The 26,517-nt window shown below is 44.7% G+C and overlaps 2 protein-coding genes across 2 annotated transcripts in view; one reads left to right on the forward strand and one right to left on the reverse strand.

Annotated features, from left to right (window-relative positions):
• Positions 1-26,517, reverse strand: part of LOC121542897 (39S ribosomal protein L11, mitochondrial) — a 49,611-nt gene that overhangs the window by 14,032 nt on the left and 9,062 nt on the right. Inside the window, exon 2 of the mRNA XM_041852506.2 lies at positions 11,203-11,359. Within this exon, the coding sequence (XP_041708440.2) occupies positions 11,203-11,325 (123 nt within the window). The 5' untranslated portion in view covers positions 11,326-11,359. The remainder of the gene's footprint in view (positions 1-11,202; positions 11,360-26,517) is intronic.
• On the forward strand, positions 2,801-8,113 carry LOC121545633 (transmembrane protein 121-like). The gene is made up of 2 exons (XM_041856349.2): positions 2,801-4,426; positions 7,062-8,113. Exon 2 carries the CDS (start codon positions 7,064-7,066, stop codon positions 8,111-8,113), a length of 1,050 nt encoding a protein of 349 aa, XP_041712283.1. The 5' UTR covers positions 2,801-4,426; positions 7,062-7,063.

Consider the following 26,517-nt stretch of genomic DNA (forward strand, 5'->3'; position numbering starts at 1 on the left):
CAATTTTCATATTCACATGTTGTAGCTTAGACTATTTCACATCTGAGGTTTTTGTGTTGTGCCCCCATCGGTTGAGACAAGTTCTTGAATACAGGGTAGGTGTCATTTCAATCATAAAAACAGAATTCATAGAAAGGACCAATCCCTTCAGACCAATGCAATTTAGCTGGTACACCATTGAAATTGTAATGTTTACTTTAATTACTACCACAAAGGCGGCTGCCGGTCCACCCACCGTCGAATGTCAACTTAATTGGTCATGTCTATTCAATGATCTATATTTCTATGATATCAATAGGTTTCCTATGGAGGATTGACAGTATAATTTAAAATGGATATTCCCATTCAAATCAACATTCTGATGTGTGGGCCTCCAACCATCTTTGCGGTACAATTTTTAAGTTACAAGCTTACATTCCCATTTTAGTACATCTATCAAACAACCTTGTTTGTAAACAACCCTGTTTGTAAGCTTTTCAATTATATCAAACTCAACCTTTAATCTTTTCCAGTGATGAAGACATGGATGTCTCATGTTATGGTATGCAAAATAGGTCAACTTTGAGCAACTTTATTCAATATTTTGGCATTCAGATTCAAAAAGTCACTTTGAGCATTTCTACAATGGGTGAATATGTATAGGTTTCAATCAAATCAAAAGGGGTAGTGTCAAATGGATTTACCCTGACATGAAAAGAGCCTGATGAGTAAGGCTCTGCTTTGTGTGGTCACAGGTGTCGTCCGGTCAAGATAGAGATAAACATGCAGATAGAGGACACAGACATAGGAGGGGGCCTTGGGGCAGGATTCATTGCCCCAGGCACACAGAAAGGACAAGGGATACATTGCCCTGGCAGGCAGCGGCGGTGTGGTGGCTGGGTGGGATAGGGGAGGAGTTACAGAGGGGTGTGAGCTGTGAAAGGGGTTAATTAAACTCTCCAGTGGGAAATACTCATTCATTACCTTGTTAATTTAATCTGCTGCCATGTTGGCATTTTATCACTCTCATCCCCATCAGGACGTCATTCGGCTGATTGGGTTGACCAGTCTTACCCCCCACACGCCACGCCTTTGTCCCAGCACAGAGGGTAGGGAAAGTGGGCACACAGCAGTCTGCCACAGAGAATAGCAGGTCAGCTCAGGTCCTCTGAGTCACAGTTAACTCTGACATAATATCATACTAAAATACAAAAATGGCTACGGACAGTGCCGGCCAAACTCCCAAAGGGCTCATCTCCATAACAAGCGAAATGGGTGAGCATCATCCAGCAACATAGCTCTGCTCTAAGGGTGTATGCTGGCCTGGTCTAGGACAGTTTATACACTACAGAGAACCTGCACAATCAGATTAGCAAGCAGGGCAGGGAAAAAAGGTGATTACATCATAGCAAAGAAAATATGGTATTTTGAACTCCATTAAGTTCTCTCTTCGCGCGCGCGACAGTGTTGTGCCTCATAATGATTAATCATGTGAAGAGGTAGCAGCAGGCTCAATGGTGTACTGGAGGCATGAACAACACGCATCAGGAACTCTGGAGGAGCAAGTGGGTGAGGCAGTAACTGGGCTATTGATTTGATAGTGTTGCACTGGAGTCTAGTACTACTACTACACAGTAGTAGCAGTAGTACCAGTAGCATTAGTAACAATAGTAGTACAGTAGTATTAGTAGCACTATAGTAGCAGTAGGAGTTTTTAATCTTTGTTTCCATTGAACATGCCATACAAATAAAGGCATTTAAATTAATTATATGAAAAGTGGTCCTCCTTTTTGACAACATGTAAAGTGTTGGTCCCATGTTTCATGAGCTGAAATAAAAGATCCCAGAAATGTTCCATACACACAAAAAGCTTATGTCCCTCAAATGTTCTTCACAAATTTGTTTACATCCCTGTTAATGATCATTTCTCCTTTGCCAAGATAATCCATCCAGCTGACAGGTGTGGCATATCAAGAAGCGGATTAAACAGCATGATCATTACACAGGTGCACCTTGTACTGGGGACAATAAAAGGCCACTAAAATGTGCAGTTGTGTCACACAACACAGATGTCTCACGTTTTGCGGGAGCATGCAATTGGCATGCTGACTGCAGGAATATCCACCAGAGCTGTTGCCAGGGAAATGAATGTTAATTTCTCTACCGTAAGTCACCTCCAAACATCATTTTAGAGAATTTGGCAGTACGTCCAACTGGCCTCAACCGGAGACCACGTGTAACCACGCCAGCCCAAGACCTCCACATCCGGCTTCTTCATCTGCGGGATCGTCGGAGACCAGCCATCCGGACAGCTGACAAAACTGAGGAGGACTTCTGTCTGTAATAAACACATGGTTCCCCAGTGTGTGGGGCCCATGCACTCCCAGGCCCATCCATGGCTGCGCCCCTACCCAGTCATGTGAAATCCATAGATTAGGGCCTAATTAATTTATTTCAAATGACTGATTTCATTATATGAACTGTAACTCAGTAAAATCATTGAAATGGTTGCATGTTGCGTTTATATTTTTTGTTCAGTATAGAAAGCACTCCAATTGCCACATTAAACTCAATTATTCAGAGTGTGGTAGGTAGAGCAGTGCATGAAAAGCAGCGGAGGGCAAAGCTCTGATACATGTGGCGGAAAGGAAACGTGAAAGCAGATGGAGAGAGAGACTGAGTATTCTGGCCCGGTAATGGTTGGCCTCTGCCACTGGTGGTCATCAGCTTGGGACCAATCAGTCCTTAGCATTCTTGGACGGTCTCTTACCCCACATCCTTCCCCACTCATGTATAGGAGGGGAAGTGATGACTGCACAGTGCTGTGGACAGGATGCCTTCTCTCCCTCCCTCCCTCCCTCCGTCCGTCCGTGCACTCCACGCTGAAAGAGCCAGTGCAGAGTGACCTTCAACCACACCCACAGGGAACCAAAGGAAAAGGGAGAGAGTGCGGAAGGAGCGAGAGAGAGGAGAGGTAGAGTGAATGGAACTGGAGGGCATAAGGAAAGAGAACAGGAGAGTAGAAGGATCGAGGAAAAAAAACAAATTCAACCCAGGGAATGGAAAATCTCTGGAAGCCAGTGGAGCGCGTAGCTGATTGTGACAAGAAATATATGACTCTCCTTCCCCTTTCCCTTTCCCACTTGTCTGATTAAAGCTCTCACTCAGAGATGACCCGCACACACAGAGAGAATAAAGGCAGAGGGGAAAATAAGAGCCTTCGAATTTAGATGTGCTGCTGAGAAGGTGGAGATTGATATGCCTATGCACTTAACGGAACAGGACATAATGACAAGGTGATGCAAACATACGCTCCTTAACCATCAAAACAAATCTCTCAAACACTTAAACTCAAAATTCGTCCATTTGGAAACCCTTAGGCTATACGGCAGCCGACTGGGACCGTTTTCAATTTACAGTTCAACAAAAGACAGGATGGTTTTGAAATGTGTCCACAGGCATCTCTTGCTCTACTTGCTTCCATATATTTGAGTGACATTTCAGTGAGGGTGCATTCTGTATATCTGATATTTCACTGGCAGGGCAATCAAAGCCATAACCTACTTCTATGTAATACAAAGCAATTATGCTAGTTATAATTTCAGCAAAGTGGCATCATGATGATTACCATAACCGATGGACATAACTGTGGGCTCCTAAATATTCATGCATTCCAGTCTGGATCTTCAAGTTATACAGCTGAGCTGATGGTAAAAAGGAGGAGGTGGCAGAGGAGAGCTGAGCAGGGAGAGTGAGCAGGGAAGTGGGGGAGCCGAGAGCACGTAACCTGCCTACAAATGAACACCGCAATCAAACTCTAGTGGCTCAGTGAGTTTATTCATGCCTCTCGTGTCCTCAAGGTTTGCTTTACAGTCTATACTTCTTCTGTGGATATTTTTGTGTCGTCTATTCCTGATAATGATTCCGCGTCAAGCAGTAGTCCACTTCTGAGCGACTTCGACAGCTCAGAGCACAGCCAACAAGCCCGCACGGCTCCTTCGTGACTCACTGGATCTTCGGCTGCCAGACCCGAGGTGTCAAATCCAAGACGGACATACCAAGAGAATGAGAATTCTGCACCCGTGGTGACCATGGAATAATTCTGCAAAATGACAAGCTTATTTGACCGACTCAGAAGAAAGAAAAGGGGCTTGACTGTTTAAATCTGAACTTGCTTAATTTGGACAAACTCGAAGATGGACAATTACTTTTCCCCTATTTTATCAGGATAAGATCATCATAGCAGAGCGGAAGCCTATTCAAATATTTTCGGACAGACAGACACGCAGTAATATATAACAGACACAAAGCAACCGATGTAAGGAACAATTGTGGAATCACAGTTTGGACCTTCACGTTCATCCAGGGACCATTCGATTTCTACTAATAGGCGACGTGGATCTCAATCAAGCCAGGTGGAGCGGCAAACCAAGAACGCATGCTTTGGGTAACTATCCCCCACTTTCAAAAGAGTTGAATTATGTATGCATCTATTAATAAAGGGTAATTAACGTAACAGGTGGTGCATCACATTTTGTGACTAGGTTCAATTTGGGGGGCTCCATCAACATAATGGAAGACAAAATCCCCCATAGAGGGGATTTAAAACAGATCTGTTGAAATGATCATGGGAAAAAACCCATTTGGAGGATATGCTCCAATACATATTCATCCCCATACACATGTAATATCCTATAATAGCTGATCCCACAGGTTTACAAATGCCTCATGAGACATCAGATGTTACTGCTCAAGGGCAACTCAGTCACCTGGATTAGACAGGATTTTCCATTACTATTCCATTAGAATTATACAGGTTTTACCCCCATACATTCATTCAGTTTAATTGCATATACCAAATCATCTCTTTCTCTCTAACAAGCAGCCCTCTCGGTCTCACTCATATACCCCTTGCTTGTACAACTTAGGCTAGACTGTGATATCGTCCCTCCTGCTCTGTAAACTCACATTTGATTTAGTTTGTAGTAAGACAAACATCCCACAGAGCATGTTTTTATAGATGAATTACAGGTCTAGAGCAATTCATATTCCTTTTACCTGTAGCCCAGCGCACCTGGTAGACCTCCAATATTAGAGAGAAAAACAGAAGTGACAAATGAGGCGAGCCTGATTTCAAAATGCTAGCCTGGGCTGAGAAATCCCAAACGAAATGTTTTACCTGTCCACCTTTACAGGCCATTTCCTTACACTTGCAGTGGAAAAGCCTGAATCAGCCTGTCAGCTACAGCACCGTTTTCTAATCATAGGGATGATGAATATGTCATTATTGATGAGCAGAATGGACACACACAGCTGTCATCCGGACCGCTCACTCAGAACAGAATCAATGATGTGTGTTGACAAGCTGTCACGACACAAACAAAGGCTGACAGAGGAACGCCGCGGTTCCAGGGTACAATTTCAGACTTATACGGAATTGCCAAGAGGCGTGGTGGGAATGAGAAAGGCAAAAACACATTGTCTGGGGTGGCAGACTACCTTTCTCCCTCCACGGACTGCAGTTTGCATATCCTGCATATCCTCCCTCCGTATGATAATCAGATAATAGTGATTCTGACGTTCATGCCCCTCTTCGCTCTCCTCACCATGCCCCTAGGAGGATTAGTCAGTCTAGGTTGTTTCCTCACTCAACTGTTCCAGAAGAAGTATTAATGCATTTCATTTCTTCTGATCCCAGAGTTAGCGTCAGATGCCATGTCTTTTTTAGCGCCCTGCATCATCAAATTCTGTCCGCAGCTTCCTCATCCTCACTTGCCCTTCCATCCCGCGCTCATCTCTCCTCCTCGCCAGGCTGAGTTCATTTATGAACTATTACCATCATGTAGTAATACTTTATTAGGCATGTAGACAGCCAAGAGCAATCAATCTCTTACTTTCAATCCCCTCTCCCACAAGTCTCTCCTGCAGACACTGACAGTCTCTCCGTGGAAGACAGGGCTCAGATGAGTGCTGCTTCGAATAGATAGATGCCTGTCGTCAATCAGAAGCACACGTTAGCACACGCTATTAAAAAGTAGATCTGTTCATCTGTTCCTCGATGGCTGCAGAGCCCGCAATCGTTTCGCTCGATCACAGACTCTAGTGTTGCCATTATGGCATATCTGAGGTGGTAAAGATTTCATATTAAAATGCCATCAATCCCGTGGAGTGGTTGACACCCTCGGTGGTGCTAGGCAGATGGCTGACACTGCTCCTCAGCTCCCCTGGCTCGGTCTGCTCTGAGAACCATACGCTACAGCCTCTTAGCCTCAATACGTTAAGGAGAGGCACGTAAAGTCTGATCATTTCTCACTCACAATCAATACTGGGGTTTTATAATGTCCACTGTTAAAATATGGCCTGGCGCAAAAAATGTACACATTAGTATTCCGTAAATGGGCAGATTAGCCCATTAGAATGGCTTGCACGCAGGGACACGCGCACAGTGACAAACACATGTTCATGAACACACAAGCAAGCAATTACATTCAAAAAACATCTCAAAATCTTAAGAGAAGCGTTATTAATATTCTGCCCAAATGAGAAGGCAATTTTCCGCCGACTTAAGATTGCAGCAGGCAGCAACAATGAGGCTGACTAAACAGGAAAGAAAACAAGTAGACAAGCTGCCTGCCTGGCTGCACTTCAACACAATTCATTAATAATGAATAAGGTAAGGGCACGCAAGCAAAATGCCACAGCAGAGAACCAGGGTAATTCTGAGTTTTAGACAACGTGCCGGGCAGGGTTAAAACTTTCATTGCTGAAGAGCCCCATTTAAATAAAATATCTGCAGAGGACTGAGAAAATGTACAGCATGCATGGTCAGGGAAGAACGGTCCCTGACTGAAAGATGGAAAAGACTCACTGCTGAATTGGCATCAAAATTATCTTTATCCATGGCAACAAGCAAGAAAGTATGACTGGCAACACTGTTAGGTAAGCAAGAGTCTTGAAGAAAGATTGTCTATCATGCAAGTGAAATTCACATTGGTGAATGAAGTCTAGATGGGAATAAAACCGTTCTTCTGAACATAGTAAATTTTTTCTTGACTTGTCATGTTTCTGTGTTTCTCTACCAGGCATGGTGCCTACGCCCCAGGTGTGCGTATCAACCCTGGTCACGGTGAGCACCATGGCAGTGGTCGACCTCTACCTGCTGGAGCAGAGCATGCTGGGAGCCCGCGGCAAGGCCGGGCCCGGCGTGTGGCCGTGCGCCGCCGTGTTGCTAGGTGACCTGGGCTTCCTGCTGGTTCTACGCATCGTGTCGGCGGGCGTGGTGTCGGAGGCGCCCTCCCCCCGCCGCGGCTTCGCCAACACCCTCTGGTTCCTCTTCCTGTCCCTGCTCCAGCTCAAACTCTTCTTCGTCTGCCAGAACTACCGGACGGAACGTCGGCCACCCGACCCCCTGGCCAGGAAGACACTCACCCTGCTGCTGTCTATCTGCCTTCCCTCCCTGTTCCTCATCCTTACTGGGGCTGACAACATGACGCCCCTGCGGAGGAAGCAGGAGGTGCGGGGGAGGCTGCTCTGGGTGGTGGTGGACCTGCTGGATGTTCTGGACCTGCAGGCCGGGCTGTGGGAAGCCCACACAGGGGCCACTGACCTAAGGGTGCCCCTGTGGGCCGAAGGCCTGGTGTTCTTCTACTGCTACGCCCTGCTGCTGCTACTGCCCTGCGTGGCCCTCACAGAGCTGGGGGCCGCCGCCCTGCCGGGACAGAGGGGGCCCCGTAAGGAGGCCCTATACCCCTGGCTCAGCCTGGTCACCATCAACGTGTTCACACTGGCCCTCAGGGGAACGGGCATGCTGTGGTACAGGGACCCCCGGGTCTCTACAGTGTTCCTGGGGAAGAACCTACTGGCCCTGGCTGTGAAGCTGAGCTCAGCCTGGGAGAGGCACAAGCAGGGTGGGGACAGGGGGATGGGGGCTGGGGACGGAGCAGAGGCGGGGGGGGAATCCACCCTGGCAACGCAGAGCTCAGAGCAGACAGAGGTCCAAGCCACAGGTAAAAGCACCCCTTGGCCACCCTCTCACTACCACACACCGTCTCGCTCCCACAGCTACTCCCTGTCCCACGTCAGTCTGGATCACACGGAGACCTCCCTGGGCCCCTCCATCTCCCAAGAACTCTAGAAACTGTCCAGAGAGAGAGCTCGGCTTCAGCCGTCAAGCTATCAGAGCTCCCCAGTCAGGGAAGCATTTAGCACTGAAGAGTGAAGACTGTTGGCCTCGCACTGAGACGGACAAACTAAAAACCACATGTAATCACCCAGGCAATCACAGCAGTAACTCATCCAATAAGCTCACTTTGGTTAAAGGGATGATTTATCCATCCCCTGGGTGCCGGCAGCCTGTAATACTTTGGTATCAGGGGGAGAGAGAGGGCTGGGGCGGCGTGAAGGGGGTGAGAGATGTACAGCGAAGAAGTGCATTGTTTTTCAAGGATCTACAATCCTCAGTACTGGTTCCACACAGACATTATCTGTATCATATGGGACTTAAGACATAATGCTGTGGTGTTTGTCAGTGTGTATACTGTAAAAACTCTTCCACAGCTGGTATCCGCTACACCTCCAGGACAGCTTCCAAACTGTAATAAAGTTTTCATTCTCCCAGGCTCTGACACTTTATTGACCATGTGTGGGAGGGTATTGGCAGCCTGTCACCACAAGTGGAGAAAACAGCATCAGAGGCTGATCATTCACAGTTAGGGGACATACTAGCTGTCCCCAACTTTCAAAACATCCACTGCATCAAAGCAAATCTGTTTTCCTTTTACATATTCCGTCAAAAACGAATTTCTTTGTTGAAGATGCAAGCCAATGTTATGGGCAGGGAGCTGCTGGGGGCGAAGCGCTCCACACATCTGAGGCAGGCAGTGCAGCATGTGCTATGCGGACAGAGAGTGACAGAGGAAAAGCTATCATTTATCACAATTAGACCAGCAGCACCAGCCCTGGTAGGCATGCAGTGTTCCTTCAGCCAGCCATTTGTCTGCTGGTCTGGCTCGAATGTTTCAACAGGGGAGCCTGCAAATGTGCTAGGGTGTGTATGTGTGTGAGAGAGGAAGTGCTGTTATTAGGATAGGAAAGGGTCTATTAAATCTCCATCAGTGGTTCCTAATGCACTCTGCACCCAGTCTGCCTCCCCTCTAACCATTAATGCTACTAATAATTGAAATTGGGACCCATTTGTCTAAATGCTAATAGCTTAGACAGCTTTATACTTGGTTTACAGGGTCATTACATTCCATTAATCCCTTCAATTTTGTTCAATATGGGGAAAATGACATTTCCCAGAAGCCAAACAAATGAAAATGGTTGGTGGAAAAATAATTGGCTATTCTAAGCACAAAGTTTAAAAAACAGTATATGAACATTGTTTCCAGAGAAAAGTGATATATTCTTTGGTCTCCGGAAGTGTGACCCATCAGATTCAATGAAACTCATGTTCTATGACTGAGTGGAATTTATTTGAATTGCACTGAATTAAATTCTACTTCATGTCACTCAAACTGAAATTCTATATCCTGCGGGGTCGCCAATTCAATTAGAATTTCAACTCTAGTTGAATGGGAGTGTTATGAAACCGATTAGACAGCCAACTGAACACTGTACTCGCTAAGTCTAGGGGTTATAGGCTTGCCTAACGGTTCTGTAATCTGACCTGATGTGTCCATTAATGTGACAAGTAAGCGTACGCGACCAGATGTTGAATGCATGTACCCCGGAGACAGCTGCCTTACCTTGGCCCACAACCAGCTCGGTCTCTCTTGACCTCTTTGTCAGCCAGTCCAAGCAGATTATGATTTGTTCAGATGGTGGATCAAACAGATTCAAAAAGGAAAAAAATACCAAAAGGCATGCCCAAACTAAAAGACTCAAAAACAAACCAAAGGCCTCATGGCAGCCTTGCAGCTTTTCCAGCTGGGACACTGACTGTCAATCACCCTAATTGGCAGTAGCTGATGTGCATATCAAGCCTTCCTAGCAGAGCACAGCCCTTAACCTGGTTGGTTGCTGCTGCCCCCTGGGGATGAGGTGTGGAAGTGTAGTATGTTGTTTTTGTAGTATGTTGCGTCTACTTATACTCCTAAAACCCATTCCATAAAATTCTGAACTGAGCCCAACCCTGACACACACACACACACACAGTTAAAAGCAAAGTCCTTCCTCCAGGGAGTTTCTCTGTAGTTCTGAGAGAATCAGCAGGGATGTGAACTAGAGTACGCCGGGAGTCGGCTTCTCAGTCTCGCGCTCTTTCATCTCTCGCTCCCTCACGCACTCTCGATTTCAAACACTACGCATTCTGGATGCACTCCCCGTCGGGCAACTGGTCTCATATTTCTTATATAAAAGCAGTAACTACATCGGCAGCAGCTTCAGCAAATGACTACTTCCTTGAATTTGTTACACCTGTTAAGCCCAATGTACTATCCTCAGTATTTTCCTGAGGTCCTGAAGAGAGAGTAGCCCCGCTCTTCTTTCCTCTCCCTCTTCATTCTCCTGTATTGAGGTGTGCTAATTTCACTCTGGACTGTAATTATTTCTCCCCCACCAAAGCTGTCAGGTCCTCCCTTTTGTCTACCGTTCACCCTTTTATTGCTGTCGTTTGTTTAAATATGCCCTGCGGCCGACAGGGAACCTACCTCTTTGCGCTCCCCCTGTCAGGGGTGGTTAGTCAGAGGAGAGGAAGGAAAAAAAACAAGGAGAGAGGGAAGATTGGGGCCAAAGGCTGGTGCCTAAAGCAGAGCGGCTGCCGACTGGCATTTATTTACAGTTTAGCCTACCACATACACACTCAGCGCTTGATGGAGCAAGGCAGCAAAGACGGAGGCAAAGAAAAACACACTTGCACGGAGCCCCGACACCGCAACACTGACATATGGCATACGAAACAATTCTAAAAGAGGGTACCTTTAGACAAACATACAGCTCTGCCTTGCCTGGATGCAACTCGTCTCACCTCATTACTACGCTCTTTACCACACCAAGGCATCTTTTCCTGAGCTCTTCAACATTCGTCATGGCTCAGCTCTCAAAAAGGCACCAACACCATTTATTTTTGTCAGGAACTTCCAAGTATATTTTCCAGCGCATCCGCCAACCGATGATGCACAAGAGCCTGACACTCCAAGACATTCAAGAAGACATGTAAAGAACTTGACACTTTCTGTTTCTCTTTTGGAGAAAATAGAATAGGAGTCTGAAAAGTGAGTTTACCTGTCCCAGGACAGGACCCAGAGGGGGTCCGGGGGCCGCCTGCCCTGACCTCACGATAGCCCGGATCACACCCCCCATGTCCACCTTCTTCACGGCCTTAGCGGCCTTGGAGATCTTGGACATCGTGGTCTGTATCAAACGCTCTCTATCCGCCCGTCTGTAAGGAGAAACAGAGACTACAGAGTTAGAAACTAAGGCTATCAACCACCCCCCAAAGACTTCACTTTGACACAACTAATTTACAAACATGTTGGGTTCTTTAAAATATCAGTCTAATCGATAGAAGACACCCCTGGGCTAAGCCCTGGTATTCTATTTCATAGCATTCATAGCATTCTATTTCATAGCACTATTTCGAGAGCATCCTGACTGGTTGCATCACCGCCTGGTATGGCAACTGCTTGGCCTCCGACCGCAAGGCACTACAGAGGGTAGTGCGTACGGCCCAGTACATCACTGGGGCAAAGCTTCCTGCCATCCAGGACCTCTATACCAGGCGGTGTCAGAGGAAGGCCCTCAAAATTGTCAAAGACTCCAGCCACCCTAGTCATAGACTGTTCTCTCTGCTACCGCACGGCAAGCGGTACCGGAGTGCCAAGTCTAGGTCCAAAAGACTTCTCAACAGCTTCTACCCCCAAGCCATAAGACTCCTGAACAGCTAATCATGGCTACCCGGACTATTTGCACTGCCCCCCACCCCATCCTTTTTACGCTGCTGCTACTCTGTTAAGTATTTATGCATAGTCACTTTAACTCTACCCACATGTACATATTACCTCAACTACCTCAACTAGCCGGTGCCCCCGCACATTGACTCTGCAACGGTACCCCCCTGTATATATAGCCTCCCTACTGTCACTTTATTTTACTTCTGCTCTTTTTTTTCTCAACACTTTTTTTGTTGTTATTTTTACTTTTTTTGTTTAAAATAAATGCACGGTTGGTTAAGGGCTGTAAGTAAGCATTTCACTGTAATGTCTGCACCTGTTGTATTCGGCGCATGTGACCAATACAATTTGATTTGATGTAATTAAATATTTGCCTTTGATCTCCCTGCGTGAGTCACCTGGTCTCCTGGAGGGCGTTTGTGATGTGGATCAGTGAGTGTCTGAATGAAAATCTAGGCCTTGGGATGAGGACTCTTGATCCTTGCTGGATTTAGGGGTTCTAAGATTAAACATGGGGTGCATTCAAAATGTCTCCACTGCATGTAAACTGATACCACTACCAGAGCAGTGTACAGTGAGGGAAAAAAGTATTTGATCCCCTGCTGATTTTGTACGTTTGCCCACTGACAAAGACATGATCAGTCTATAATTTTAATGGTAGGTTTATTTGAACAGTGAGAGACAGAACAACAAAAAAATCCAGAAAAACGCATGTCAAAAATGTTATAAATTAATTTGCATTTTAATGAGGGAAATAAGTATTTGACCCCTCTGCAAAACATGACTTAGTACTTGGTGGCAAAACCCTTGTTGACAATCACAGAGGTCAGACATTTCTTGTAGTTGGCCACCAGGTTTGCACAAATCTCAGGAGGGATTTTGTTCCACTCCTCTTTGCAGATCTTCTCCAAGTCATTAAGGTTTCGAGGCTGACGTTTGGCAACTCGAACCTTCAGCTCCCTCCACAGATTTTCTATGGGATTAAGGTCTGGAGACTGGCTAGGCCACTCCAGGACCTTAATGTGCTTCTTCTTGAGCCACTCCTTTGTTGCCTTGGCTGTGTGTTTTGGGTCATTGTCATGCTGGAATACCCATCCATGACCCATTTTCAATGCCCTGGCTGAGGGAAGGAGGTTCTCACCCAAGATTTGACGGTACATGGCCCCGTCCATCATCCCTTTGATGCGGTGAAGTTGTTCTGTCCCCTTAGCAGAAAAACACCCCCAAAGCATAATGTTTCCACCTCCATGTTTGACGGTGGGGATGGTGTTCTTGGGGTCATAGGCAGCATTCCTCCTCCTCCAAACACGGCGAGTTGAGTTGATGCCAAAGAGCTCGATTTTAGTCTCATCTGACCACAACACTTTCACCCAGTTCTCCTCTGAATCATTCAGATGTTCATTGGCAAACTTCAGACGGGCCTGTATATGTGCTTTCTTGAGCAGGGGGACCTTGCGGGCGCTGCAGGATTTCAGTCCTTCACGGCGTAGTGTTACCAATTGTTTTCTTGGTGACTATGGTCCCAGCTGCCTTGAGATTATTGACAAGATCCTCCCATGTAGTTCTGGGCTGATTCCTCACCATTCTCACGATCATTGCAACTCCACGAGGTGAGATCTTGCATGGAGCCCCAGGCCGAGGGAGATTGACAGTTATTTTGTGTTTCTTCCATTTGCCAATAATCGCACCAACTGTTGTCAACTTCTCACCAAGCTGCTTGGCGATGGTCTTGTAGCCCATTCCAGCCTTGTGTAGGTCTACAATCTTGTCCCTGACATCCTTGGAGAGCTCTTTGATCTTGGCCATGGTGGAGAGTTTGGAATCTGATTGATTGATTGCTTCTGTGGACAGGTGTCTTTTATACAGGTAACAAGCTGAGATTAGGAGCACTCCCTTTAAGAGTGTGCTCCTAATCTCAGCTCGTTACCTGTATAAAAAACACCTGGGAGCCTGAAATCTTTCTGATTGATAGGGGGTCAAATCCTTATTTCCCTCATTAACATGCAAATCAATTTATAACATTTTTGACATGCGTTTTTTTCTGGATTTTTTTGTTGTTATTCTGTCTCTCACTGTTCAAATAAACCTACCATTAAAATTATACACTGATCATTTCTTTGTCAGTGGGCAAACGTATAAAATCAGCAGGGGATCCCTTCACTGTATAGTATAGAACCATAGTAGCCTGTATGACTCATAGCCACCATTTCTTTCTATACTGATTTCTGCATTTTTTTTATTATTTTTTTATTTCACCTTTATTTAAGCAGGTAAGCCAGTTGAGAACAAGTTCTCATTTACAACTGTGACCTGGCCAAGATAAAGCAAAGCAGTGCGATAAAAACAACAGAGTTACAAATGGGGTAAAACAAAACATAGTCAAAAATACAACAGAAAATACACTGCTCAAAAAAATTAAGGGAACACTTAAACAACACATCCTAGATCTGAACGAATGAAATAATCTTATTAAATACTTTTTTCTTTACATAGTTGAATGTGCTGACAACAAAATCACACAAAAATTATCAATGGAAATCAAATGTATCAACCCATGGAGGTCTGGATTTGGAGTCACCCTCAAAATTAAAGTGGAAAACCACACTACAGGCTGATCCAACTTTGATGTAATGTCCTTAAAACAAGTCAAAATGAGGCTCAGTAGTGTGTGTGGCCTCCACGTGCCTGTATGACCTCCCTACAACGCCTGGGCATGCTCCTGATGAGGTGGCGGATGGTCTCCTGAAGGATCTCCTCCCAGACCTGGACTAAAGCATCCGCCAACTCCTGGACAGTCTGTGGTGCAACGTGGCGTTGGTGGATGGAGCGAGACATGATGTCCCAGATGTGCTCAATTGGATTCAGGTCTGGGGAACGGGCGGGCCAGTCCATAGCATCAATGCCTTCCTCTTGCAGGAACTGCTGACACACTCTAGCCACATGAGGTCTAGCATTGTCTTGCATTAGGAGGAACCCAGGGCCAACCGCACCAGCATATGGTCTCACAAGGGGTCTGAGGATCTCATTTCGGTACCTAATGGCAGTCAGGCTACCTCTGGCGAGCACATGGAGGGCTGTGCGGCCCCCCAAAGAAATGCCACCCCACACCATGACTGACCCACCGCCAAACCGGTCATGCTGGAGGATGTTGCAGGCAGCAGAACGTTCTCCACGGCGTCTCCAGACTCTGTCACGTCTGTCACATGTGCTCAGTGTGAACCTGCTTTCATCTGTGAAGAGCACAGGGCGCCAGTGGTGAATTTGCCAATCTTGGTGTTCTCTGGCAAATGCCAAACGTCCTGCACGGTGTTGGGCTGTAAGCGCAACCCCCACCTGTGGACGTCGGGCCCTCATACCACCCTCATGGAGTCGGTTTCTGACCGTTTGAGCAGACACATGCACATTTGTGGCCTGCTGGAGGTCATTTTGCAGGGCTCTGGCAGTGCTCCTCCTGCTCCTCCTTGCACAAAGGCGGAGGTAGCGGTCCTGCTGCTGGGTTTTTGCCCTTCTACGGCCTCCTCCACGTCTCCTGATGTACTGGCCTGTCTCCTGGTAGCGCCGCCATGCTCTGGACACTACGCTGACAGACACAGCAAACCTTCTTGCCACAGCTCGCATTGATGTGCCATCCTGGATGAGCTGCACTACCTGAGCCACTTGTGTGGGTTGTAGACTCCGTCTCATGCTACCACTAGAGTGAAAGCACCGCCAGCATTCAAAAGTGACCAAAACATCAGCCAGGAAGCATAGGAACTGAGAAGTGGTCTGTGGTCACCACCTGCAGAACCACTTCTTTATTGGGGGTGTCTTGCTAATTGCCTATAATTTCCACCTGTTGTCTATTCCATTTGCACAACAGCATGTGAAATGTATTGTCAATCAGTGTTGCTTCCTAAGTGGACAGTTTGATTTCACAGAAGTGTGATTGACTTAGAGTTACATTGTGTTGTTTAAGTGTTCCCTTTATTTTTTTGAGCAGTGTATATACAGTGTGTGCAAATGTAGCAAGTTATGGAGGTAAGGCAATAAATAGGCTATAGTGCAAAATAATTACAATTAGTATTAACACTGGAATGATAGATGTGCAAGAGATGATGTGCAAATAGAGATACTGGGGTGCAAATGAGCAAAATAAATAACAATATGGGGATGAGGTAGTTGGGTGGGCTAATTTCAGATGGGCTGTGTACAGGTGCAGTGATCGGTAAGGTGCTCTGACAACTGATGCTTAAAGTTAGTGAGGGAGATAAGAGTCTCCAGCTTCAGAGATTTTTGCAGTTCGTTCCAGTCATTGGCAGCAGAGAACTGGAAGGAATGGCGGCCAAAGGAGGTGTTAGCTTTGGGGATGACCAGTGAGATATTCCCGCTGGAGCACATACTACGGGTGGGTGTTGCTATGGTGACCAATGAGCTAAGATAAGGCGGGGATTTGCCTAGTAGTGATTCATAGATCGCCTGGAGCCAGTGGGTTTGACGACGAATATGTAGTGAGGACCAGCCAACAAGAGCGTACAGGTCACAGTGGTGGGTAGTATATGGGGCTTTGGTGACAAAACGGATGGCAGTGTGATAGACTACATCCAATTTGCTGAGTAGAGTGTTGGAGGCTATTTTGTAAATGACATCGCCGAAGTCAAGGATCGGTAGGATAGCATAGCCCCCACCAGCAGCAGCAGAGGTGGAGGCATCGTCACTCCACAGTGAGTTTTTTTATTTTTATTCCACCTTCAAATGCATTTACCAAATTACCAGTCGTTAGTGGTGGGGAGAGTGGCCCTGCTCCGCGGAAGGAGGCAGAACACATAAATATCAAGCATGTAGACTGTAATCCCCACTTGGAAATGACCACAGCTGTAAAACCCAGAGATCAACGGGTGTAGTCAAGAGACAAGTAGGGAATTTTAAGGTTTAGCCAGGTGATATTGGGTGAAACCCGCATTCAATAAATGTTACAGCTTCAAAAGGTGTGGAGGAGACCTAAAAACTATTCAGTTTGGGCAACAAAGGGTAACCAATTAGATCAACAAGAGAAAAAGAGCAGACAATGGAAAAGATAAAGCGGAGCGCTTTTGTGTTTCAAAGTAGCAGAAACTTCTCCAATAAGAAGTTGCGGTTCTATGTAGTGTAGCTGGGGTTGTTTAAGTGAAAAGTAATTGTGGGGCTTTGTAAAAATGTTAACGGCGTTAAGCTGGTTGGCTTACTTTGGGGCAACAAATATCCTTTTGGTTTTAAGAATTTGACTCTACCCCTTGCCTTTAAAATGTCACTCACGTCCGCCACTACATTTCGGCAGTCAATTTCATGCTACTCATCTAACGTGCAACTCCACTGTTAAAGAATCATGTAGTAGTTTAAATCGATTTGTGAACAAGTCGGAAAATCGAGAGGAGTCCAGCATGCGTCGACGAGCACGGTAATCTACCCAATTTCAGGTGGGAAAAAGCATGAGTGCATGAGTGCTGAAACTGACAAACGGCCTTAGAATGATATTCAACCTGAGATACACAAATGCCAACACACATTGACCAGCCAGTGAAGTGCAAGGCAAGATGTGGAATTATGGTACAACATATTATAAAATAATTAGGAATGACAGCGAATGTGAGGTTAGAACTCCAATTTGAGAATTATACTGAAAAATAAAAACGCAGCATGCAACAATTTCTACGATTTTACTGAGTTGCAATTCATATAAGGAAATCAATCAATCGAAATAAATTCATTAGGCCCTAATCTATGGATTTCACATGACTGGGCAGAGGTGCAGCCATGGGTGGGCATAGGCCCACTCACTTGGGAGCCAGGCCCACACACTGGGGTGCCAGGCCCAGCCAATCAGAATGAGTTTTCCCCCACAAAAGGGCTTTATTACAGACATAAATACTCCTCAGTTTCATCAGCTGTCCGGGTGGCTGGTCTCAGATGATCCTGTAGGTGAAGAAGCCAGATGTGGAGGTCCTGGGCTGGCATGGTTACACGTGGTCTGCGGTTGTGAGGCCAGTTGAACGTACTGCCATATTCTCTAAAACGACATTGGCTTATGGTAGAGAAATGAACATTAAATTATCTGGCAACAGCTCTGGTGGACATTCCTGCAGTCAGCATGCCAATTGCATGCTCCCTCAACTTGAGACATTGTGGCATTGTGTTGTGTGACAAAACTGCAACATTTTAGAGCGGCCTTTTATTGTCCCAAGCACAAGGTGCACCTGTATAATGATCATGCTGTTTAATCAGCTTCTTGATATGCCACACCTGTCAGGTGGATGGCTTATCTTGGCAAAGGAGAAATGCTCACTAACAGGAATGTAAACAAATTTGTGGACAACATTTGATAGAAAAAAACTTTGTGTGTATGGAAAATGTCTGGGATATTTTATTTTAGCTCATGAAACCAACACTTTACATGTTGTGTTTATATTTTTGTTCAGTATACATTTGTAGTGTGAGGAAATTAGGTGTCATGCTTTAATGCAGTGGTTCACAACCTTTTTCGGTTACTGTACCACTCACTGAATTTAAATTGCTCTGCCTGGAGTACCCCTGAAGTAACCCCTCACGTGCATTTTACCAGTAAGCCTATGGTCTCATTGAGTCTTCAAGTACCCCCTGTGGATAGGCCAAGTACGTCCAGGGGTCCTAGTACCCCTGGTTGGGAACCACTACATTAATACACCACAACTCCAGCCTGAGTATGAATAATGAAAACAGCAGTTCCCTCTCAAAATGAAATTGTTCATCAGAAGGCCAAGCGCAGAGGGCTCTTGAAGCACTGACCTAGATAACAGCAACAACTGACAACACATTTCACAGAACTGCATTGTGCATTCCGAAATCATACCTCTGACTAAATATTCTCTATTTTAGAAATAGGCAGCTGATGCACTATTTGAAGGTGATACATATTGCTATTTCTGCAACTACTGCTAGTCAACCTACCATTGATGAGCATGCTAAAATACTTGAGGCTGGATAATCATAACCAAATTAGGAATTAACTTACGTTTTTCTGGCCAAACATTGATAAAAAAGGAGTGCAATAATCTCTATTATGGAACAGCCAAATTGGCACATCATTTGAAGATATTTCTACAAATAACACACAAAGGAATGTGAACTTGGCCTGTACCCTCCTCTAAGCATAGTAGACCAAATCAGTCAAAGGCAGAGAGAGGGACAAGTTTCATTTGTCCTCAGAGCAAAAAGCTTTGCAAGTCAAACATTGTGACGTTATGCAGAGCCATGAAATGTTACCACAAAAGTCAATAGAACCCCAATGAATCACACCATAGGTCTAGATGAGATTAAGATTGTTTAGTCCATCAAAACGCACAAGGAGATCTTGTGATCAATACAGATACGAACATTGACAAAATGCAGAAGAGAACATAAATCCTGATTAAAGCTGATAATAGCTCACAGAGAAAAATAGGGACAAAACACACATTTCAAAGCAATCCCTCTGGTAAATTCCCCTTGAACTCTGTAGTTGGTAGATTGCAGGCTAGGCTATATTTCTACAAACTAGCACATCAAATGCAAGGGCACCAACCCCAGCTGCTTACAAGTTTGTTCCAAGTGCAACCCATTTTTCAGACAATAGCCTATTTGAAGGCACAAATAGCCTAAGCAGCACATTTCAAACTGAAATCCATCAAAGCCTGATTTAGCCGAGTACTTTTTAGGGTTAAGGTGAAAACAGAGATAAGCGACAACAATATTGTGACGAGATTAGTATTTTATATGGTCCCTCCCACCTCAACAAGCATGAACCTTATTTTGACAGCCTGCCATTTTGGTCTCTGAATTTGGCAGACTACCAGAATGATAACTTCAGGAAACTGAGGCAACTTGCCTAGGTGTCAGTGACAATATTTGTTTTGTCAAAGCCATATTGCAACTGATTGGGAAGTGGGAACTGAAACAATTTGGGACATCCTTGAGTCCATTACAATTCACTGCAGTGCATGCCATGTTATCCCCAGACATCCGGCTTGCATCTGAGTTTAAACAGTGACGACCAGAGCTGTCAAGGTCTATACATTTAAACTCCAAATCAGTGGTTTCACTGTCAACTAAGAAATCTGGATTTTGACACAGATGGCATGATCTATCTAAACAACAAACCAGCCATTTCAAAAACAAGTGAACACATCTAGCATATGCTGTAACTATTTGCTATTGTGATACTATCCTGATATGACTGTGTTAAGATGTCAAGCTAAAAGATAACTATTCGGTTTGCCTTGTCACACATTAGCATTCGGACCAAGTTCAAACTCTCCAGTCCCAGAGCTGAATATCGATTGCAGTTAAGTCAAAAAGTGTCAGGTAGTCTGGATGCCAGACAAAGCACTCCAGAAGTAAAGTTTTTGAGAAATCCTCACAAAATGTTAACGGACAATGTCTAGACAAGGCTATAGATCACGCTACCAAGGCCAAGCTTAAAATATTGACTTTACATTTTAGTAATTTAGCATACGCTCTTATACAGAGCAACAAATCTTAAGATGTCTCTTAAGTGAGACAACCACATGGGGCGGGGTCTCCTCCAGGGGCTGCTCCAGCAGTTTACATTTCCATCTGCAATGCTGTGCATGTTTCTATTACCTGAACAAGCCCAAGGAGTCCTGATCAGATATTATAACTATGGGTGCACATCAGGCTTCCCCTCATCTACACTGATGAGAATGAGCGGAGAAGCAGGAAAAAGCTAATTTCCAATAGGCATCCACCATACTGCTTTCTGTGTTATCATTGACGCGATCGCCATTTTAAAAGCAGTCATCCCCACCCAGTTGACTACTTTAAATGGAGTATATCCTGCTTGGTTGGCCCTGTCCGGGGGTATCGTCGGCCGGGGCCACAGTGTCCCCCGACCTCCCGTCTCAGTCCCCTGTATCATTCAGTCTGTCCTATCTGGTGTCCTGTGTGATCTTAAGTATGCTCCCTCTAATTATCCTATCTCTCGCTCTCTCCCCTCCCGGAGGACCTGAGCCCTAGGACCATGCCACAGGACTACCTGGCCTGACGACTCCTGGGTGTCCCAGTCCCCAGTCCACCTGGTCGTGCTGCTGATCCAGTTTCTGCTGTTCTGCCTACGACTATGGAATCCTGACCTGTTCACCGGACCTCCTACCTTATCCCGGTCCTGCTGTTTCGACCATCTCACCCCCTCTACCGCACCTGCTGTCTCGACCTCAATCTTTGGCTATGAAAAGCCAAATTACATTCACTCCTGAGGTGCTGACCTGTTGCACGCTATAACCACTGATTATTATTTGACCCTGCTGGTCATCTATGAACGTTTGAACATCTTGATGAACGATCTCGCCTTAATGGCAATGTACTCTTATAATCTCCACCGGCACAGCCAGAAGAGGACTGGCCACCCCTCAGAGCCTGGTCCCTCTAGGTTTCGTTCTAGGTTTACTAGCCACTGTGCTTCTACATCTGCATTGCTTACTCTTGGGGTTTTAGGCTGGGTTTCTGTATAAGCACTTTGTGACATATGCTGACGTAAAAAGGGCTTTATAAACACACTGAACAAAAATATAAACTCAACATGTAAAGTGCTGGTCCCATGTTTGAGCTGAAATAAAAAGACCCCAGAAATGTTCCATACACAAAAAGCTTATATCTCTCAAATGTTGTGCACAAATTTGTTTACATCTCTGTTAGTGAGCATTTTATCCTTTGTCAAGATAATCCATCCACCTGACAGGTGTGGCATATCAAGAAGCTGATTAAACCGCATGATAATTACATAGGTGCACCTGGTGCTGGGGACAATAAAAGGCCACTAAAATGTGCAGTTGTGTCACACAACACAATGCCACAGATGTCTCAAGTTGAGGGAGCATGCAATTGGCATGCTGACTGCAGGAATGTCCACCAGAGCTGTTGCCAGAGAATTGAACATTCATTTCTCTACCATAAGCCGCCTCCGTCATTTTGGAGAATTTGGCAGTACGTCCAACCGGCCTCACAACCGCAGACCACATGTAACCACGCCAGCCCAGGACCTCCACATATGGCTTCTTCACCTGCAGGCTCCCCCAGTGGGTGGGCCTATGCCCTCACAGGCCCACCCATGGCTGCGTCCCTGCCCAGTCATGTGAAATCCATAGATTAAGACCTAATTTATTTATTTCAATTGACTGATTTCTTTATATGAACTGTAACTCAGAGAGAAAAAAATTAAAAAATAAAAAAATAATAAAAAAAAATCTGTGAAATTGTTACGTTTCCTTTTTTGCTCAGTATAAATTGTATTGATTGATCCACTAGAGGTATAATAAGAACCGGAGACTGAAAACAATGGTCGGACATCTTGGATGCAGAGTAATCTACTCACTCGTACACCGATTCATGGACCATCTACTGTAGATATGGGTTGCATCCGGTTTATAAGGACCAACATCACATGCGCACTAGCACTTAGTGAGCAATGGGAGCAGTGTGAGCAGCGATGAAGTCATCCAAAAATATGGCAGACATTGTATGAATATAAAACGTTAGTATCTTCGGCTGTGAGTGATTAAACAAAAGTATCTGCCTCCGTGACAATTTGACTAATTCAATGGATGTTTTGTGCACAAAGGTGATGACTATTGTCTTATAGGAATTTTCAAATATAACTTCTCTATGGAAATTGTCTTTCTGGGCCGGGCGTCAGTGAAACTGCAGTACCGAAGCAAAACAGTAGGAGCAGTCGAAACCATGCTTCTAAACCGGAACGCTGGCCCTTTCCGTGGGGATCTCGTATTTTGCAACGCTGTTTGAAAACCACGTGATCAAACGAAGCTTCGGATGTCATTGATAACATGATGTTACTATGAAACGAGCATCGATACATTGTGTTGGATCAGTAGTGCTTTGAAAACTGCATCGTAGCTCCAGCATCAATCATCCCAACACTAATATGTAGTGATTGAACCTTTAGTTTTTTGAACATTATTTTTCAAGATACGTTCCTTATGTTTCCAACACATACCGCAAGCGATGTGTGTCAACTTAAGTCCACCAGGAAATAGATACTTAAATCAAGAGGCGCCAACATGCTGACCAAACCGCCTCCGCATGTACATTTGGTCTATCCCAACTAGAAGCGTTCATGACACGCAGGTTAAAATACCAAAACCAACTGTGAACTAACTATATTACACTGAACAAAAATATTAACACAACATGTAAAGTGTTGGTCCCATGTTTCATGAGCTGAAATAAAAGATCCTAGAAATGTTCCATATGCACAAAAAGCTTATTTCTCAAAAATGTTCTGCAGAAATGTGTTTACATCCTTGTTAGTGAGCATTTCTCCTATAATTTCTCCTTGCCAAGATAATCCATCCACCTGACAGGTGTGGCATATCAAGAAGCTGATCAAACAGCATGATCATTACAAATCAAATTGTATTTGTCACATGCGCCGAATACAACAGGTGTGACCTCCTCCCTATAGGCTGTCTCACCTTACAGTGAAATGCTTACTTACAAGCCCTTAACGCTTTTTTTCTTAACTGCATTGTTGGTTAAGTATTTACTAAATAAACTGAAGTAAACAATAAAAAAAAATAACGAAAATAGTCTCAGCATTCAACTAGACAACTATTATAATAATAATAATTATTATCTTTTTTGATTGTCTTACTACGATTTCCTTACTTCAAATTAGGTTTTCGGCTGAGAGCCGTTACACATTCTATTTATTTTCTTTATTTTCTCTCTCAAATGCCTGTTATAAGACTGGGAATATAATTATAATTATATACATCTACAAGTGGTGCTTTTGTAATTTCGTCTGCACAAGGGATTCACCTTAATTTCTTTTATTTAAAAATGATTATCTCTTTTTTGCTGTTTGATCCACTAACAAAACACGACTTTAAAGAGCGGGACTGTGGGTTTAGGTTTAAGACCGCACTCTCACAGACATACTGTGCGAAGAGAACATGCTCTATTTAGGCTTGTACCTCGTTTGGGGAGGTACTGTCTGGGATGGGGGGGAGGGGTGGGGGGAGGGGTTGAATTGTTCAGTTCTAATGTTGTCATTCTGTCTTTTTGTTTTTTTTCGGTACTTTTTCTCAACATCTACCACCGTACATTATTACTCTGAGACAAGTTATTCTGGGGTTTCTGGGCGCTCATTGCTTTTCCATTCTATGCTCTAATGACGGGGTTGTATAACGGGAATGCCCAGAGGGGCCGAAACAATGCGATCAAATACATTTCGTGGAACACCAAAGGGGTTAATAACCCAGTGAAACGTAAGAGGGTGTTGACACACTTAAAGGGTTTGAATGCAAATGTTGCATTTCTACAAGAGACTCACTTGAGGACTGGTGAGCACTTTAGGATGCGTAGGGACTGGGTTGGTCAAGTGTTCCACTCTAACTTTCATAGTAAATCAAGAGGGGCTGCCATTTTGGTTGATAAAGTCACTCCCTTTGTAGCTTCTGAGGTTATCGCTGATCCTAAGGGACGATACGTCATAGTAACCGGTAAACTGTTTTCTACCCCTCTTGTTTTGGCTAGTGTTTATGCTCCCAATTGGGATGACACAAGTTTCATTTCTTCCTTTTTGTCTGCTATACCCAATTTAGATTCTCATTTATTGATTTTAGGGGGGATTTCAACTGCAAAATGTCCCCAGTTCTTGACAAGTCCTCACGAACAACTACAGGCCCATCTAAATGTGCCCTACTTATTCAAGCCTTTCTTCAGAAATATGCCATGTTTGAGGCCTGGCGTTTCCTACATCCTACAGATAGACAGTATTCCTTTTATTCTCATGTTCATCAAACATACTCCCGGATTGATTACTTCTTTTTGGACAAAAAACTTTTGCCTAACCTTCGGCAGTGTACTTACAAGAGTATTGTTATTTCGGACCATTCACCATTAGTGCTTGAACTAGAGTTTCCCCAGCGACCTCCTATGTGTTATCAATGGCGTCTTAACCCCATTTTACTCTCAGATAAGGAGTTTGTCAGTTTCATTTCTTCTGAAATCACCTTATTCCTAGAAACTAATTCAACACCAGGTATGTCCTGCTCTACCATATGGGAGTCTCTCAAAGCATACCTACGTGGCCAAATTATTTCTTATACAGCCAACCAAAACAGAGTTCGCTCTCAGCGACTTCGGGACCTGAGCGAATCCATAGCCACATTGGATGAGAAGTATGCCACGGTTCCTTCCTCTGATCTGCATAAAGAGCGCCAACTACTCCAATCTGAATTTGATGAGCTTTCTACCAGGCAAGCTGAACAGCTACTCTTGCGAGCTCGGTACAGAGTGTATGAACAAGGCGACAAGGCCAGTAAACTCCTTGCACATCAGATCCGTAAATCTGAGGCCTCACGTTTAATCCCACAAATAAGGACCCCGTCTGGTGCCACCACAGTTATACATAAAGAGATCAATGATCAATTCAAACAATTTTATTCTGCGCTATACACCTCTGAATCCCCTCAAGACCCTTTGCTGATTGATTCCTTCTTTAATGGCCTGAATATGCCTTCAATTGATACAGACACCCATGACTATCTAGAAGAAGAATTTACACCTGAGGAGATTGCAACAGCAGTGTCCGCAATGAAAAGAGGTAAATCACCGGGTCCGGATGGTTTTCCAACCGAATTTTACAGGACGTTTTCTGGTCTGCTTTGCCCGTTCTTGTCTCGACTATTTGCAGAGTGCCTTAATACCTCAAAGCTACCGCCTAGTCTTTATCAAGCTTCAATTTCATTACTATTAAAGAAAAAACAAAGACCCTCTGGAATGTGGATCCTTTCGCCCAATCTCGCTTTTAAACTGTGATTACAAAATCCTAGCCAAGCTTTTAGCCATCCGTATGGAAGGCTCGCTGCATCAAGTAATACACTCTGACCAGACTGGCTTTGTGAGAAATAGGCATTTATTTTTCAATATTAGGCGCCTTATGAATATACTGTACTCCCCTGCGTCGGAGGACCCAGAGGTGGTGGTCTCACTTGATGCAGAAAAAGCGTTTGACCGCGTTGAGTGGGATTACCTAACAGCCACCCCTTTATAGATTTGGCTTTGGCCCCAAATTCATTGCGTGGATAAAGATTCTTTATTTTTCCCCCATGGCTTCGGGTACGGACTAACAACTTGTCCTCTGACTATTTTCCCTTGCACCGCGGATCCAGACAGGGCTGTCCACTCTCCCCCTTGTTGTTTGCTTTGGCAATCGAACCTCTCGCCATTGCATTACGCTCTAATGATGCCATTCAAGGAATAATCCGGACGGGCTCAGAGCAGAAAGTCTCGCTATATGCGGATGACCTCCTTTTGTTTATCTCTAACCCTGATACCTCATTGCCACGCGCCTTATCTGTTCTTAAAAGGTTTGGATCAATCTCAGGGTACAAGCTGAATCTAGGCAAGAGTGAGCTTTTTCCCTGTAAACAAGGCTGCTTTAAAGTGCTCTTTTACAAGCTCTCAGTTTAGGATTGTCCGGGATCAATTCACCTACTTGGGAGTTAAAGTGACAAGGAAATATTCAAATCTGTTTCAGGAAAACTTGGTTGCTCTAGCAGACAGTTTGAAACAATCTTTTGCTTTTTGGAATGCGCTACCTCTTTCTCTTATCGGAAGGATTAATGTCATTAAAATGAGT

This window comes from Coregonus clupeaformis, chromosome 3 (genome assembly GCF_020615455.1).
Source record: "Coregonus clupeaformis isolate EN_2021a chromosome 3, ASM2061545v1, whole genome shotgun sequence".
Lineage (NCBI taxonomy): Eukaryota > Metazoa > Chordata > Actinopteri > Salmoniformes > Salmonidae > Coregonus > Coregonus clupeaformis.

Bases quoted from the DNA above. Each gene is read 5' to 3' on its own strand.
- LOC121545633 (XM_041856349.2), top strand. From the start codon at position 7,064: ATGGTGCCTACGCCCCAGGTGTGCGTATCAACCCTGGTCACGGTGAGC.